Consider the following 17,127-nt stretch of genomic DNA (forward strand, 5'->3'; position numbering starts at 1 on the left):
ATTAATTTGACATTTCTGTAAATCTGAACGATCATAATATATTTTTAAACAATTTGAAAAACTGCGCGCTCGAATAATTTACTCTGAACTCTATAAATACAAGTACTCGACTGACTCGACCTCCTTTTCATTCATCTAGGTAAATGAGTAAAAATGAAACATGTATTACGATGAACGATAAAAATTGGACGAATAAAAGATACGAGAAAAACGAGCGGATACGAAGAATGAACGTCAGAGAAGTGAATACGAAGAATGTGTTAAGCACCGTTAATAAGCACCGTAATTCGATCACCATTGGAATTAATTATTATTGAGCGTCACGAAACCGCAAATACAACAAAATATTCATACGAATAATTTCAATTTCGAATTAACCATTTCTCGATCGAATCCTTAAATAAAGAAACAAACGAAACAAATCTCGGAGAAGTGGGGTCATAATTTAAAAAAAAAAGAGCAACAAAATATTCAAATAAATAATTCCAATTTCGAATTAACAATTTCCTCGTCGAATCGGTAAATAAATAGAAAACGAAACAAATCTAGGAGAAATGGGGCTATAATTTGAAAAAAAGGAAAATTTGAAAATCATTGACATACGTTAAATATAGTATAAAACGGAAACGTGAAAGAAATCCACGTGATATAATACTTCACGAGCATATTCATTCAAGGACCACGATGCGCAAGATGCTCCACTTGAAAGAAGACAATGGCCGCCAAGATATATATTCTCGATGCGAGCGCTACGTTACTTAATGTCATCCTTTGAACGCAAATTATCGACGAGAGTCGACGTACGACGAGAATGCGAGGTCAGAGACCGTCAGAATCTCAAGGCGAGCAGCTATCCTGACAGAAGAAGAAAGTGTTCGTAATGGTTTATTCTTGCACGAGGGGAGGAAGGGAAGATTCGACCGATTTCCAAGAACCTTTTGAATAATCCTTGAACGTAATTTACCAAACAGGCAATTAATGCATGATCTTGCTTGGTTGACATGATTGGCGAGACGCGGTATGAGAGACGAATGCGTATGGAATAATTATAGGATGCATGGAATAAGAGATACTTGCGTTATAGATTCGTCCTGATCGTAATTTTATATGCGAGAAATGGAACGTTTAATTTGGATCGTTCCATTTGATCATCGAATTGAGATTTCGAAAATTCACGAGAAATGAAATATTTAAATAGCCTCTTATCGAAGAAAGAAAATTTTATTTTACCTAAATTCGTTGTATAATATATTTTCATTTATTCTTGCTTTATCATTATCATTCTCATTTGTAGATATATTTTATCCGTGTCAGAATTGGGATAAAAATCGAGCAATTGCGATTCAACGTAGCAATTAAAATCCATATTAATTATTATTAAATCATTCTAAAAATGTAATGAAGATACAGAATTAAACATTGATAAAACTATTTTTGATTGTCTTAAAAAATTTAATATTTAAAAAAAAAAATTAATATATTCTCCGTTTATATCTCGTGCTTTATACTTACATACCAATCCTCTTCTCTTCCATTATCCGGATAGAGCCTGGTTGCCTTTCGTAATTCCTCTTATTATCCTCGAAGAAAAAGGAAATCTTTTTAAACGAATTCTCCTAATTCGTATAAGGATATGGTTTGATAATTTTCTCGAATGGAAAATTGCGGAATGTGCCATCGAACAGTTCGAAATATCCGTCAGAGATGAGGTCGTTGAGTATAGGTACGCTTATCTTGAAGAATTGTTTCCACGTGTTATTTATCACGTGGTCAATGAAATTCTCGATGAACTTGATGCCGAAGAACAAATTCGTGACGTGTAACTTCATGTCTCTGATCGTGTTCAACTCCACTTTCACGTAAACTTTTGATCCTGGTTTCGCGATAACCGTGGTCGTTTGAACGAGATCGTCTGAAAAGACAAAATGACACTCGCGAGGATAATTGTATAATTCAATTTCTTGCGAGAAATTAATTAACATCAATGATATTATATATCAGAGAATATATCAGAAATATCAACGATCTTCACCTTCTTAGACTTTTTCTTATTTTTGATTTCAATTAATATCACTTACAAAGCTGTAACATGAACGTTCCTCTATTTCTTATAGTAGAATTGAACGTAGATCCTTTGAATTCGTATGCACCTTTTAGACGTTTGTCTGGGAAATTTTGTGTATACACCACCTAAAAATCGAATAATAAGAATAAAGATTATCATCGTTACAGATATCTCTAATAATTTCTCATGTATTGATATTCTCGTAATTAACACGAGTTTAAATTTTCAACGAAATGATAAATAACTCATATTATTTCCCATAAGAGAGTAAAGGATTGTCAATAAGAAATCCATATAAGATTGGACAAATATTATTCCATACACGAGTAGGTACTCAAGTATCTATCATCTTTACCTTGTAATTCTTCAAATCGCTGGTGAACTTGGTCACCTTGCTCAAATCCCATCCAACTTCCTCGATGTCGTTCATTGTGATGACAAAGCCGAAATTGGGTATACCTCGTGACGTGCTCGCTTTTTTGATAAAAAATGGCTCGAAAGGAATGTGTGCTCCGTATTTGGGAACGCCTGTCTTAAAATAAGGTCGAATCTCGTTCAATGCACGTTGAATACACTCGTCGAAATCTGGGACGTTTGGATGGCAATCCTTGAAATGATCCTCTAGAAAAATATCACGAGATTAATATATTATTGTTGAAGAAATGAAATAATGAATTACAGTTTCAAAATTATCTGAAATTTTAACTATGGCGATCAAGTACGCAATAGTTTATGAGATGTAACTTATTTATTTTAACGAATATCGAATTACCATAAAATAATTACCATTCCAATTATAATAGAATTCTAATAATTTTAAAATGTAAGAATTGCAATTAGAAAAAATAATTTATTTTTGATGAGACTACGCTTCGCTCTACTTATATATCATAATTAAAATATTGAGAAATAACTTTAAAATTCTATATAATTTTCTACATCGATCTATATTTTCTTAATCTAATGATCAAAATCAAAAATTGTTCATTTACCAAATTCTATTGCTATCGATGATGAGCAGAGGAAAAGCACCAGCATTCCGGGAACTTTTATCGACAATAGCATCTCGTCTATCGGTAATGTCCACTTACTTCGTCGATAATCGAACGCACCAACAACGTTTTTCATCAAAATAATCACAATTCCAGGCTAACAAAACCGTACATGCGATGCTTACACTTTCACTCTCGGCCATACATCTGAGAGAAGGGTTAACTGTGTTTCGGTTTTGAGTGAGGATTTACGGCCAATCTTACGTAAGCTTGAGTCGAAATATTGGGGAGATCAGCATCTGAAAGAGATGTTAGGAAAAAAAAGAAAAATAAGATATCACGATTGAATATTTTGAAAAGAATACTTTTGTTGCTTATATAATTATCTTAATTTTGTAAAAGTTTTTTTTAACGAATAATTTAATAAATTGAGTGGATTGAATTGTTATTGTGAATAGTCGAGAAATTTCTTTTTTTGGTTTATTTTATTTTATTTTATTTTCATATATATTTTAGAAAAAGAGAAAGAAATCTTTTTGAGGAGAGAAAGAGAGAGAGAGAGAGAAAGAGAGAAAAGAATGTTCTTTTTTTAAAAAAAATTCAAAAATAGCTAATAAAACTGTGAATTTTTAGATATATGAGTTATGAAAAATTTTTATGAAAATTTTGAAAATGCAAGTATTTTTAATTGAAATAAAGTTCAGAGGAATTCGATATAACAATCAATGTTATAATATTTATCAACAGCTTTTAATTTTTTTTAAAAAATTCATATGATTTATACACAAAAAAAAATTTATAAAAATAATTATATGATAATTTTATTATCGTACAATGTTTTTAGAAGAAGAAATAAATTACACAGAAGCAGACAACTACGCAAAAAAATTAAAGTAAATAAACAAATATTACATTATGTGTAATTATTTGTCTTCTTTTCTTCGTCAATAGATGTCAATCATATGCAAATGATGTATATTAATTGATCGATTATAAATTTATTTAAATACTTTATCCAACTTCTTCTGCTGTTTTCTTCATTGTACGAAGTAAATACAATGTAATACATATCTTTTTATCTTTCATTCTAATTTTCATTGTAATTCGAATCTTTCGTAATCGTTATCGAATCGTTTCATAACGATTATAAAATAGAATTATAATATATAATATTGAAGAAATTTTATATATCAATGTAAATATCACTTTCGCAACCTCTTAAGTGAAAGTTTTTTATGTAATATATTAAGACTACACGAATAATTTTGAATAAAATTTTGAGAAACATTCAATTATAAATAAATAATATTTTTATTTTTGAAAAGTAATCATTACGATATAAAAATTATATAAAATTATGAAAATATTGTAAAACAATGATATTGTAAAACAGATATCAATAATTCTTCGTTGAAATATTACAAAAATTAAATTGATTTTTCAACATCAAACTTGAAGATAATCATGGTTGGTTGCCTCAACACTTTCGTGAATCCCATACCTAAAGTTCAGTCTATTGAAAATCTGATTGCACAATAGATTTACAAATTGTGCAATTATGGTTACAAATTCGTCATATTATCTTACATTTCTATAATGTAAAAAGTTCGTTAATTTTCATTCAAATCTTGAATGAATATTTATTATCCTTTGGCATTTCCTTTTTGTCACAGCGTTTTTATTATTTTTTTATCATTTTTATTATACTTAAGAAGAACTTGTTTCCATTGAAAAGAATTATAATAAAGTGAATTATTATTAATATAATAAACGAGTTTCGATATTTTTTTAATTAAAAAAAAAAAAAAATTAAGATTTCTTTCTGAAGAAAAAAACAAATGTTTCAATATTTTAAGAGATTCAACGTTTTATATAACGTTTTGAAAAAATCAATAAAAAGGCAAATCAGGATTGATAATATATTTTATGAGGTGGAAAAACATTGATTAAAAAAAAATTTTTAACATTATTCTTCATAAATTTTTCTTTTTTATCTACAAACACACTTTGACGGTTCTCATCGGTTCAAGATATGTGCTATTGTCTTCACGTCACACACAGCTTTATAGCACACCATTCACTATTTATACAATATGTTCTTTTACTTTTACTCGTAAAATATTCTAATATTGTTTGTCGAGATTATTTAACATATCAAGACACATACAATCGCAAACAATTCAAACCAAGTGTATTCGACTAAACTTCTCAAAAGATTATCACTTTCTAAGAAACATTCTGAAAACTGATGTACAATTTAATGATAAACATGTCAGATTAACATCGGATTGTCTTTTGGAAGAAAAAACAGAAGGAAACGAAAATCAATATAAAGCACTGCTAGCCAGCCAGGAACAAAGGCGCCAAATTGTTTTTCTTCTTCGATTTAATATTCGAAGAAATTTCAACAATTATCTGTGTTATCTGTTTTAGAAAAAGAAAAAGGCGTCTCATTAATACAAAGAGGGAAATAAAGTCTCAAGAATAGACCACTATAAAAGTCTTTTTCTTCGAACAATAATGGAGTAGACGGCATTCCAATGATAGAGAAACCGATCAAATGATGTCATAACGTCTAAATATGAAAAAAACAAAAAAAAAAAAAAAAAGAATCGAGAAAAGGAAAATCAATAGGAAGCTAACAAAGATGGAAACAAAGTTTAAAGAGAAACGTCATAAAGATAAAAAAAAAAAAAAAAAAAAGGGAAAGTAATCGATATTGAAACCATTATAGCTGGGAAGATTTTATTTTATGAAGATACGCTTTATAAAAAAACTAGTTGGTAGACTTGTGACTTTTGAATTCGTACATCAATCATGGTGTCAGGTAAAATATCACCGAATTTGAAAGAATAAAATTCGAAGGATAAATTCCAATGTCAATCAAAGTCCATTTTATATTCATTTAAAATTCTGATTGATGGAATCTTTAAAAATATTTAATCTTATGCTCTTTAATACTTTGAGATTCTTAAAAAAATATCCAATTAACCTCATTCATATTTTCGTTCTTTTTTTTTTGTTATTAATTTCGTATGGAATACGAGAAGAAGTTAGCTACACGTTCAAGAATCTTAAAAGTATCATATCGAAAATAATAACAAAAAGAAAAATCGATAAAACTTACATTCGCACAATATAAATCTAACTTAATGACTTTAATAATACATTCAACAAAAATATTGATTGATCGTAATATTCCAATTTCGCTTAACTTACAATTATCCACGAATCGTATCATTAATATCATTAATATTCCTAAGTATAATATAAGTGTATTAAAAAAAAAAAAAAATCTTACCCGCATGAAATCTTTCCATATCCTAAGGCAGGATTCGAGCAATTAGGAAAACGACGAAACGACGTCATCGATTCCCAAAGAAGAAAAATACAGAGAGGTAGGAAGAAATAAAGAAATAAAAATCTATTCATTATCGATGATCAAGGCCAGAAGCAGAGCGTTCGAGAACAGAAGTCGGATTTAAAGGCATTCCAAGAGGCAGCTTTCCAGCCAGTAGCCGGCAAGATTGGAAAAGATCGAACACTATCTGTCGTACGCTTTCGACACAGATCTTAGCCTCGTAGAGACTCGTCCCAGACGAAGAAGGCGCAGGTGCACGTTGCAGCAGTGAAAGTATCCGAGTGCAGTTGCGATCTGTCAATGCCCTCTTGCATAGTCAGTCGAGGACTAGCTGCGCTGTTTAGATTTCGAGCTCGTTGAAGTTGAAAGTCTCGGTGTCCATCCACTGATTCCTCACCTGGTCAACCCGATCCAATCCTCGAAACGAGCATTTTCGAGCACCAACTGGTTCCAATTATTCTTCATCTTCGAGCCCTTAACCGGAGGAAATACTGTCCTGGATCGAGATGATCGCTGCCACTTTGTATCTTCTCGTGATTGTATCCGGCGCAACTACCCTCTCCATCGACTCTAATCGTGAGTAATTAAAGATATTCTTGCTTTTCGATCGATTCTTGTACGATGAATGATTTTCGTTGGAGGTTGGAGCCGGGCATCGGAGTCGTTAGAAAACCTGGAAGTGAAAGTTTGATAAGAAGATAGAAGGTGTGTTGAAGGTGGAAAAGGATTTTTTTCCTTCTTTTTTCTTTCTTCTTTTTTCTTTTTTTTTTTTTTTTTGATTAGAGAGACGCGAGTCAATTTCGCGTTCGATCAATTAAGATCAATTAAGAAGAAGTTGATCGAATGTTGATTTTGAATTTTATGAGTGTTGATAAGAGTGATGAAGCGCTTTCATTTTCTATTGAGTTAAATATGGAAATATGTGGATTTTTATATGGCGTGGAATGAGGGAAATAAGCGTTACATAAATGTGTTATGCGTGGAAAAAGGGTCAGTCGTGCAAGTATCCCTCAAGAAATTTCATTAGAATTTCACAATGTGCGGTTTCAGAAGTGACAAGTTGTCTGGCAACTACCTTTTCGCGTAACCAACGCGCCGTTTCCGCTTGTTTCCCTGATTAACGATCATTAACTTTTCGTTTAATGATGGCCTTACGTTTCAGACATTTTTTTAATTCGATGTTTTAATTCGACCTTTTACTTCGCGTCGAATTTACTCAAGAAGAGTTCAAAAAGAATATCAATAACAAATAACCGCGTTACGTAATAAATTAAAATCCTTTTTTTTGTTATCCGTTTGAAAATTGTTTAATGTTGTTGAACAATTTTTCTCTCTTTTTTTTTTTTTTTTTTTACGTAACATTTCCATTTTCCATAAGTTGGAAAAATATATAATAAAATTGTAAGATGTAATTAATAATCTATTTAATCGAAAGAAAGATTAGAAAGTTATACTGCAACTTTCTGTCGGCAATAATACAAGAAAAATCATTGTCATTGATACATAAATAATAATAAAAATTTATTTTCCAATTAACTTATTGCCAATTAATGCTTCAATAATTTCAGCCGAATACATAAAACAGTGTTCGAGAAGCGATCCACAGTTGAAAACATGCCTGATTGACGCACTGCACCATCTGAGACCTTACTTAAGCGTTGGGATACCGGAAATCGAGCTGCCTTCCGTCGAGCCATTTCGCGTAAGCTCTCACCACTTTCCTCTTGATACGAAATTAATGCTTCCTCACTCGTTAATAGAATTATCACGATTCTTGTTTTCAATAATTTTATCAATTTATCGTTAAATTTCAATGTATCATTAAAATTATCAACTTTTACGGATAGAATTTTTTTTTTTTTTTTTAGGTTATATACAAACACATACAAGTTTAGAAAAATATCGATTTCTCTTAACTTAATTTTTCTTCGCTAACTTGACAAATATAATATAAATAAAAATCAATAAATTTCCATTCCTTTTCCAAATTTGAAACGTACGTCCTAAATTGGAGATAACAAAAATCGAGATCAATAAATCGACCAGAATCTTCTCTAATAAATATAATTCGAGATACTTTCAATTCAACCTATTTTAATTCGAGATAACTGAAAATCAATAAATTAAGGGAAGCAAATTGTGAGCCGTTTGTAAACTGGTAAAATCCCATCGGTACGTCTGCCAAAACTTGTGCTTATTCTAACAGATGGACGAGCTGACTCTCTCCCTGACAGGTGGCACAAACGGTTACAAGGTTCAACTGCGCGAATTATTCGTGAGGGGAGCGAGCAACTATACGGTGGAGAACATTAAACTCGGCTCACCCTTCGAAGCCATTGTACGAATGCCAGCCCTCATCTTGGACGCCCATTATTCCAGGTTCACGATCCGCAAATTCCTCTTCTCTATTTAGATCTTGCTCTCCCTGGCCGTTAACCTTATTAACTTCTTCTTGTGCTTATATAATTACGCGTTGGATTTACATTATTATTATTATTTTTTGATAAATTAATTTTTGACGACTAAATAAATTACATATTATTTTACACAATGTTAATGTTAAACGTGATGATTTTAAAAGTTCGATTGAACATTTATACATTTCGTATTTAATACGCCAGTTCAGGGGTGTTGATTATTCTACCAGCCAGTGGCAATGGAACGTTTCACGCTCGATTCGATGATGTCACGGCTGTGGTTAAAGGCACGGTCTCAACGAGAATGAAGGATGGAAAAACGTATCTGAACGTGGATAATCTTGACGTTGTCCTCGACGTGAAGAAGGTTCGGATGGGTGTCCACAAGATATTCAATAACAATCGGATCCTGAGTGAGTAATAAAATAATAACGAACGAAATTAATTTTAAAAAAAAATATCAGTAAATGTTATCGATCATCGACGTTAGAATTGTTGTATACGAGGTGGATAAATTTTTGTCGTTTTTGTAGCCGAGGCAACGAATCTGTTCCTCCGCGAGAATGGGCAGGAGGTGTTGAAGGTGATGGAACCTCAGCTGAAGAGGAAGTTGTCCGTACTTTTTGCCGGAATTGTTAATCAATTGTTACGCCACGTGCCAGTGGAAGTTTTCCTGCTGCCTTGAATCGCGTGTTTCTTCTTCTCTTTTCTTCTTTTCTTTTTTCTTTCCTTCTCGTTAGAAATAAGCGAAGAAACAAATAGTTCAAGTTAGTACATACATAGAATTAGGAAATTGATAACTTGGGTTAGAACAAGATTATAAGGTACAAACAATATCGTTACGATATTTTTCATTGTAATTAATTGTAACGATGGAATTTATTGTAAAGTACATGAAAAATATACATGTATATATATTTATAGAGGTATAGATTTATATTTTAAATAATCATTTATTTTCGATGATATTAGTTTGATATTGCAATGATATTGTATTCATACATATATCATCTAGAAGAGTTTGAAGAAGAGAATTGAATAATTGAAAGAAGAAAATTAAAAATATCTTCATTTAAAGGGCAACAGTGTAAGAATCAATATTTATTGCTGATTTTACAAAATCATGTAATCAATCGATATCACCTAAATTCAATTATTGGTTTCAAATTTATTTAGATACTTCGTTCAATTAAGAATTTCAAAAACGATTGAAGAATTCGTATAAACATTGTTGCATTCACAATTGCGTCTTCAACAATTAAAAAAAAAAAAAAAATGTTCAGAAGCCACGTTGATCATTTTGAATGATCAAATGAATTTTACAAAATTTTTCTTAGAATCATTCGTGTTATATTATTACAGTCCTTCTTAACTTGTTTCTTTCAATTCATCTTGCTACGATTACAGAATTGAAACATTCCACTCTTAACACTTTCAACAAAAGAAAACTTTGTTGAGTCTTTTTTTAAATCTATCATTTTTTTTTTTTTGTGATTATTTGTTATATTTTTATTTGTTACATTCTCGGGATACGATTCAAGGAAAGATTGTTGAGAACGGTATCTTTGAGAAGAAACGATTGGAGAACTCGGACAGATACGTATCCCACATTTCTACCAATTTTGGTAACATTGTTCGATACATCAAGGGCCAATATTCGTTGATGAAGACCAAAGCAGCACGATCTGAAAGGAGAAATTTTAAGATTGAAAAAATTATTGTTCCCAAAGATTATATTAAAAAGGGTATTAAAGTTGAGGAAACAAAATTACTTGATAAATCACTCACTTAACGATTAATTGCCATTGTCAAACACCAAGGTAATAAAAATGTATTGGAACATACGATTGAATTGAAATTATTATCGTAAGTTAAATAAATCATTCTGTCTCGTAAATTTCGCGCAGAAAGTTCATTAATTACAAAACAAGGATCTCGTTATTTTCAGAAAGGATAAAAGTAAAGAAAAAAATTTTCAATCAGATCCTTGTTTATTACATCGACATATTATTTTATACCCTAAATTCAAAATTATTAGAAATTAGTTATCAGAAAATTAAAGCGAGATCAAAAATTGTGAAATTTCAGATTGTTCCATATTTAAATGGAGCAAGAAATATTATCTTCTCGCGTTCAACTTCGATTTCAAAGCAATAAATATATCGTTATCAATCAGAGAATACATACAATATCGAGAAAGAAATAATTAAATAATTTTTAATTGAAAAATCGAAGCCTATGCAATAAATCTCGAATGCAATAACGCAATGGGAAAAAAAAAAAAAAGAAGGAAATTATTACATATCCGCGAATGACGAAAAATTTACATTCTTCAAACTCGACGATCACGTAACATCGCGTCGATACGACGGAAGGAGGAGCGTGGAACATAACCATAGAGATAAAGAATACAAGAATAAGCGGCAAATAACAGCACATATAACATATTGCATGAATGCATGCTAATTAAACGACAGGATTCTCTCGAAAATATACGAGCCTCTCCTTCTCTCTATGCACGCGCCCCGCACGTAACATTATGCAATGCGATGTCGAGACAACTGGTCTTTCTACGATCCAACTAATGAAAGTTTCTCCTCTGATTTGAAGCATCTGACTTAAGGTAAACAATTATCTCCCGTGCTTCTCTATTATGTCACATATACCTCTCTTTCTTTTTCACAGTATCATCGAGGCTTGCACGATTATTATTGCTGCGACGCGTAAGCGTACCGACTCGTTCCTTAATCGGATTTATTTTTCAATCGGATGGATTAAGGACACTTACTCAATTCTTCGTTCCCGTTGAAGAGATCGCTGAACCAGATCTTCATGTTACCAATCGTGGGCGCCGTTTTGAAATGTTCCACGACCCATCTGTCGTTCACTACGTGGCCCGAAATGTCCCAAGTGCATCTGATGTCCTCCATGCTGATGTTGAAGAATCCTGTCGAGTTAAAACGTGCGTGTAAGTAGGAGGTATATTATTCGTCGTTGATAATAATTCGAAAGAATTGAATAATTTTATTTATTATGGATGAAAATATTATTGATTAATAACTTAAGCTTTATCTTCAATTTTCCTCCTTTTCTTGTATAAAAAAAAAATAATAATAATAATAATAATAATTTCGTGTTTGATAGAAAAATTAAAAATTTCTTCCGGTTTATCGTTTGTTCATTGCTCGCACATACCTTTCCCACCCATTTTGAAAGTGCCCAGTGATCCCTCGGCTTTGTAGTCGCCATCGATCAGGATCTTTGGTATCTCGACGTCAATTTCCAGTCGGAAGAAGTCGCCATCCATTTCCGGTTTCACGGATAAGAAACGTGATTTGGCAAGGCCGTACAACCGGGCATCCGTGACCAACATTTTCCCACGAAGTTGCCCACTTTCGTGTTCCATCGAGTAGGATTCCGTGTAAAAGGGATCAAGAGATGGTATATCGAACTCTGGTAAACCTATTATGGAAACGCGAAGATATTTAATAAAAATTACAATTTTTGCAAAAATCTCAAGAGAAACGAAATTTGCTTTGAAAATAAAAATATTCATGTTTATCTCGCAATGTTAATTACGAAATGAAATATCGAAAATAAGGAAAGAACGTATGCACTGTTAACATAAATAATACTCTAACTGGATACTCTTAAAAAATATTTGCCAAGTGAATGGAACGTGTTTTGAAATCGTAACGAAGAAAAAGAAGAGAAGAAAAGTGTGGATGCCAAAATCTTCGAGCAATCGTCCATTCCCAATTTCCCATAATTTCTCTCCGTGGAAAAACAAGTTCATTTGTTTACACGTTGAATAAAAATGTTCTCGCGATCTTTGCAATAGAACGGTGTTATGTAATATTTCTCACTTCAAAATAATCCACGAGGAAAATGGAAAAATGGATGGAGCAAGGACGACTTCGAAACGAGTTTATATGAAGGAAAAAATTGTGATTATTAGATTGTGACGTGTGTTTGGAAACAGAGTTCGAGTATACATAAGTGCACAAGTTCATTTGAATATATTTTCTGCTCTGATGGTTAATTATCGATAAAAGTACGATAATATCACCTGGAACGAATGTGGGCCATGCCTCTTGAATGGCGAGACGCAAACATGACGAAAAATCATCTGAATCCCTTTTGCAAGTCTTCACTGTTGCAGCTGAGAAATAAAATGATTAAGAAAAATTTTAAGATAAATTAACCGATTTACGTAGGTAAGGAAAAACAATTTTCATAAAGATAGAGGATCTTGTTGTTTAGGGAAAAAAAAAAAAAAAAAGAACTCAGTTAATAGAGGCTAGTAAGGATTTGATGCAATTTTATAACTCGATATATAAAAAAAAAGTTCAAATTGCTGGGTGATTCACGAGGGAAAACAAACGCGCACAGTGAATGGTGGTTTTCAGATTTCGCTTTAAAATTTCAACTTACCAGCACATTGGAATTACCTATGTTAACTTTCTACTTCACTACTTCTGTGAAACAAATAATAGAAACTTTTACTCTGATTCGAAGTAAAAACAAAACTGTCTCGTATATCGAAAGTATTCACTAAATTTTGTATTTCATCGAATTACTTTAATTTAACTTATTTCTATTAATTCATTCATCTATTTAATCCATTTAATCAAACGTTAATTTTCTTAAAATACAAAATTATTAATCTCATTAGATATACCATTCCAAAACGAAATGTTATATCAAAAATTATATTATCTAAAATATCTTATAATACAAAAAAAAAAAAAACAAAAAGTTTCTAACATTTAATTAAATCAATCCTTTGCAAAAAAAAAAAAATCTTCCCAAAAAATTACTCTCCAAAAAAAAACAAATAATCTTCATCTTTTTACTCCACCTTTCGCGCCCTTTTTCAAAAATCTTTCCTCTCTCCCTAAAAAAAAAGGCTCTTCATCTTTGTCAAAAAAAAAAAAAAAAAGAAAACCGAATAGCAAGAATATTGAATAAGAAATATTCGAATCCTCTCAACTTACGAAGCTGATAATCCCCCAGGACGAGGGTGGCGGCGCATAGCGCGGCGACGACCACGGCTTGGAACGACATAGCGCTGGACGGTTAAAAATCTTTCAGCTAGCCTAGCCAATTATAAGCGGTCCGTTTATATAGTTCCCAGCGCCAAGGACTCGTGGCGGTGAGCTACGTTGCAAAATTGCATGTCATTAAAGCGCGCCAACACGTGAGAGGCGAGAAGCGGCCCGCTTCTACGCCTGCCCTATCAAACGGACAGAGAGTAAACGGTGCGTAATGTGTCGTGGATTCCGGGGAACAGCGTAAACCCGCTCTTCTTTTGTTGTGAACGCGCCGATCCGGAGGGAGGTTGATCCAGCTTCGACTTTTCTGTCACTGCATAGGCATCCCTGGCTCGCGCCGAGCCGATAGCTTTCCTCTCGCGACCGATGTTCTGCATAGGCGTTCTCGGAAACCGAGATAGCGGAATAATCGACACTTGTTTACCTTCTTCCACTTGGGTATCGAGTGTTTTTTTTTTTTTCTTTTCTTTTCTTTTCAACGAGACGATGCTCCATTTGACGTGATGAAATCGTTAAAATGGGATAAAATTTCAGATTTTTGTTAACAACTGGAACTGTTATTGTTACTGGATGCGGATCTCTCGTTGGAAAGATGATTATATAAATATACGTAGGTAATTGATAAGGGTTGATAAGGGTAAGGGTTGATAAGGAAGAGAGCGTTGCTTCTTGTTAGAAAAAATTTAATGGTATTGCAATATAATATAATATTGTAATGTATTGCGAATGATATGTATCGTGAACGTTTTGATTCTGGTGTGTAATGACTAATAATAAAGAAAATAAAAGAAAAATGCTTCGATATCGAGACGTAGTTCGTTTTTTTTTTTCTATTAAGAATATTAAATAATTTTTTTCTATAAATATGTTATAAATTTTCCTTTGGAAAGAAGGATGCTTGTAACATCTTAATATCAAAGTCATGAAATTTAATCATTATATATTTTATCTTATTATATCTATTATATCTGTCTATTATATCAGTCTTATATCTGTTTATATAAAAATATACATATATAAGACTCATAATGCATCAAAGAATTAATAACAGAATAATGTAAATGTATTCAGTTATATACGCAATTAATACTTATTAATTACTTAATAATTACTTAAGTTGTAATACACACCAACTTCTTGATTGAAATTAAAAGTTTAGAAATTAGAAGTTAGCAACATTAAAACAGGTGAAACTGTGAAACTGTTTATTTAGATAATTAATTTTCCAATTATCCGAAACTGTTCGTTTTAATAATAACACATCGTTCAAATTTTTCGTTGAGGATGCTCTTATTATACCGATTCGTTTCCGAATCGACCAATATTTATCTTCTCCTGCCTGTGATTGTGGTCTAAATCGCGTGTTATGTAACGTGTAATGAATGAAGTTTTAATGCCACATCCACGTCTAATTACCCTACAATGTTATGTACCAAAATTATAGTGCGATTACAAAATACGTAGTAACGTAACAACATTTGTAAAAGTAACAACGAACGATTTTAATGACTCACGGATTTGAATGTGAAGTGAATCGTGCTCTCTGCTTTGTTTCTTTGCTCCCTTCAAATTAAAGAAGGGATAGAAATTTAATTTTTAAGTTGTTATTAAATATTTATATATAAATTGCAATAAAATATCTTCAAAATAGGTTAAATCGTTTCTATTAAAGGAAAGTTAAATTGGACGGATTAGTGAAGATTTATGACGCGTAAAAATTAATTCAAAAAATTAGACTCTTATTTGGTGCACGCTATGCGGAATAATAACGCGATCGTAAATTAAGTTATAAAGTGAAGAAAATAGCTTTTCCAGCTTTATTGTAAGAAGCTCGTTAATGTCGCACGTTTACACCTGGTACCTATCCTTGTCAAATTTTACTTCAAGCAGGACTATTGGAACAAGATTATTTACTTCAAGCAAGACAATTAGAATAGATTTAACAATTAATTTTTTAATTTATTAAGGACTTATTATTATTAAAATATATTTTATAGTTATAATCAAATTTTAAGAGTATGACAATCATCTTCTTATTATATCATATATCTTCACCAAAATCTAAATCGAAGAAAATTTAAAAAAAGCAATTACTATTAAAGATCTCTTTATAATAATAAATACAATATATTTTTCACTTTAAATCCTTCGTCAAAAGATCCTTCATATTGCCGATATGTCACGAAAATATAAAAAGAAAAGGGTATAATGGAAATAAAAAAAAAAAAGTAACTTGATCTTTGACAGATAGCGAGTAAAGATCACGTGCAAGGAAAAATATTAAAGGCATTCGTGACCTTGTGACCTTGCCTGATAGATACCTGTCATGAATGTTAGCTGGTTGAAAACGATACTGTAAACAAATGACGACGAGATGTCCCTTAGGAATTGCTACGGTACCGTCTACGCAGTTTTATGTAACAGGGATTACGGAGCGCTCGAACCGGACGCCCTTGGATCACATCTCATCGATATGAGAAACTAGTTTCCATCGGGGAGGCGACTGACAAAGAAAAACGGCCAACGAAACAGTACCACATACTTATGCACTTACATACTTGATCAATCTACTCGACTCTCACTCGTTTGTTGTTCGATCGATAGATCGTTCGACACAGTTAATCGGCGAAGCGATCCGTCGATCATCAACGATCGTGTTGACAAAGATGTTGGACGATTTGCGCAAACAAAATTAGTAAACGAATTAAATATTGTAAATCCATCGATTAGATTAATTTTTAATTTTATTTTTATAATTAAGGCTGAATGGATTGAAAATTTGTTATTTGTTTTAAAATTTGTTAGAATGGCTTAATGAGTTTATTGATATTTGTATTCAATGATAAACTGATGAAAATGGCAAAAAACTTTAATTGATATTGAGATAAGAAACTTTATGCCTTAAAATTTGATCTTTGAAATTAATGCTATACAAATGGATTTTTTCATATTTTTTTCGAATAATAAGTAAATTACACATCGTATTTATCCAGACGACAAATATGTAGGTCTATTGGTTAGCATTTGCAGATTGCTTATGCGGTTCACCGTTCACTGAATATATAATTACTATAGAATAATTATCATAGAAATCCGTACAAATGATACAAATTTGAAATTTGCGTGTTATATAGTGATTTATAAACACTTCAGTGAAGTTATATCTAATGGGAAACAACTTCAAGTAACTTCGATTAAATTAATTTAAGTAAATTATACTTATCTTAAAGTATACTAC

At 31.7% G+C, this 17,127-nt stretch overlaps 3 protein-coding genes and 1 long non-coding RNA gene across 5 annotated transcripts; 2 read left to right on the forward strand and 2 right to left on the reverse strand.

The window, feature by feature from the left end:
- Window positions 1-1,202: 1,202 nt before the first annotated feature.
- Jhbp16 (Juvenile hormone binding protein 16) lies at window positions 1,203-6,495 on the reverse strand. Of its 2 annotated transcripts, none has more exons than XR_015290550.1 (5): window positions 3,058-3,353; window positions 2,421-2,686; window positions 2,079-2,190; window positions 1,513-1,912; window positions 1,203-1,387 (listed from the first exon to the last, which is right to left on the reverse strand). XR_015290550.1 is itself a non-coding variant. In XM_086902453.1 (5 exons), the coding sequence occupies exons 2-5, from the start codon at window positions 3,191-3,193 to the stop codon at window positions 1,617-1,619; spliced, it is 810 nt and encodes a 269-aa protein (XP_086758579.1). In that variant the 5' UTR covers window positions 3,194-3,356; window positions 6,359-6,495; the 3' UTR covers window positions 1,350-1,616. The 2 variants fall into 2 exon arrangements, 1 of the variants encoding a protein (XP_086758579.1); XM_086902453.1 differs by adding an exon at window positions 6,359-6,495 and having other exon boundaries at window positions 1,350-1,912; window positions 3,058-3,356.
- Window positions 6,496-6,502: 7 nt separating this feature from the next.
- Window positions 6,503-9,758, forward strand: LOC100872951 (protein takeout). The gene is made up of 5 exons (XM_003690335.4): window positions 6,503-6,994; window positions 7,987-8,120; window positions 8,625-8,797; window positions 9,040-9,248; window positions 9,369-9,758. The coding sequence occupies exons 1-5, from the start codon at window positions 6,925-6,927 to the stop codon at window positions 9,518-9,520; spliced, it is 738 nt and encodes a 245-aa protein (XP_003690383.1). The 5' UTR covers window positions 6,503-6,924; the 3' UTR covers window positions 9,521-9,758.
- On the reverse strand, window positions 9,683-14,644 carry LOC100872560 (circadian clock-controlled protein daywake). Its single transcript, XM_003690332.4, has 5 exons — window positions 13,833-14,644; window positions 12,905-12,997; window positions 12,031-12,297; window positions 11,624-11,782; window positions 9,683-10,520 (listed from the first exon to the last, which is right to left on the reverse strand). The coding sequence occupies exons 1-5, from the start codon at window positions 13,900-13,902 to the stop codon at window positions 10,372-10,374; spliced, it is 738 nt and encodes a 245-aa protein (XP_003690380.1). The 5' UTR covers window positions 13,903-14,644; the 3' UTR covers window positions 9,683-10,371.
- On the forward strand, window positions 10,956-11,946 carry LOC147658845 (uncharacterized). The gene is made up of 2 exons (XR_015290566.1): window positions 10,956-11,458; window positions 11,521-11,946. It is a non-coding gene; the product is annotated as an uncharacterized LOC147658845 (long non-coding RNA).
- Window positions 14,645-17,127: the final 2,483 nt, after the last annotated feature.

Source organism: Apis florea, unplaced genomic scaffold (assembly GCF_048593485.1).
Source record: "Apis florea isolate Af1SG1 unplaced genomic scaffold, ASM4859348v1 contig_1615_pilon, whole genome shotgun sequence".
In the NCBI taxonomy this organism is placed as follows: domain Eukaryota; kingdom Metazoa; phylum Arthropoda; class Insecta; order Hymenoptera; family Apidae; genus Apis; species Apis florea.

Coding starts and splice junctions, on each gene's coding strand:
- Jhbp16 (XM_086902453.1), bottom strand. CDS start 3,193: ATGAAAAACGTTGTTGGTGCGTTCGATTATCGACGAAGTAAGTGGACA. Junction 2,687..3,057: donor ATCGATAGCAATAGAATTTG/GTAAATGAACAA, acceptor ATATTTTTCTAG/AGGATCATTTCAAGGATTGC. Junction 1,913..2,078: donor AACGTTCATGTTACAGCTTT/GTAAGTGATATT, acceptor TTGTCTTTTCAG/ACGATCTCGTTCAAACGACC.
- LOC100872951 (XM_003690335.4), top strand. CDS start 6,925: ATGATCGCTGCCACTTTGTATCTTCTCGTGATTGTATCCGGCGCAACT. Junction 6,995..7,986: donor CCTCTCCATCGACTCTAATC/GTGAGTAATTAA, acceptor CAATAATTTCAG/CCGAATACATAAAACAGTGT. Junction 9,249..9,368: donor CAATAACAATCGGATCCTGA/GTGAGTAATAAA, acceptor TCGTTTTTGTAG/CCGAGGCAACGAATCTGTTC.
- LOC100872560 (XM_003690332.4), bottom strand. CDS start 13,902: ATGTCGTTCCAAGCCGTGGTCGTCGCCGCGCTATGCGCCGCCACCCTC. Junction 12,298..12,904: donor ATGGCCCACATTCGTTCCAG/GTGATATTATCG, acceptor TTTCCATAATAG/GTTTACCAGAGTTCGATATA. Junction 10,521..11,623: donor CAACGGGAACGAAGAATTGA/GTAAGTGTCCTT, acceptor TTCTCCTTTCAG/ATCGTGCTGCTTTGGTCTTC.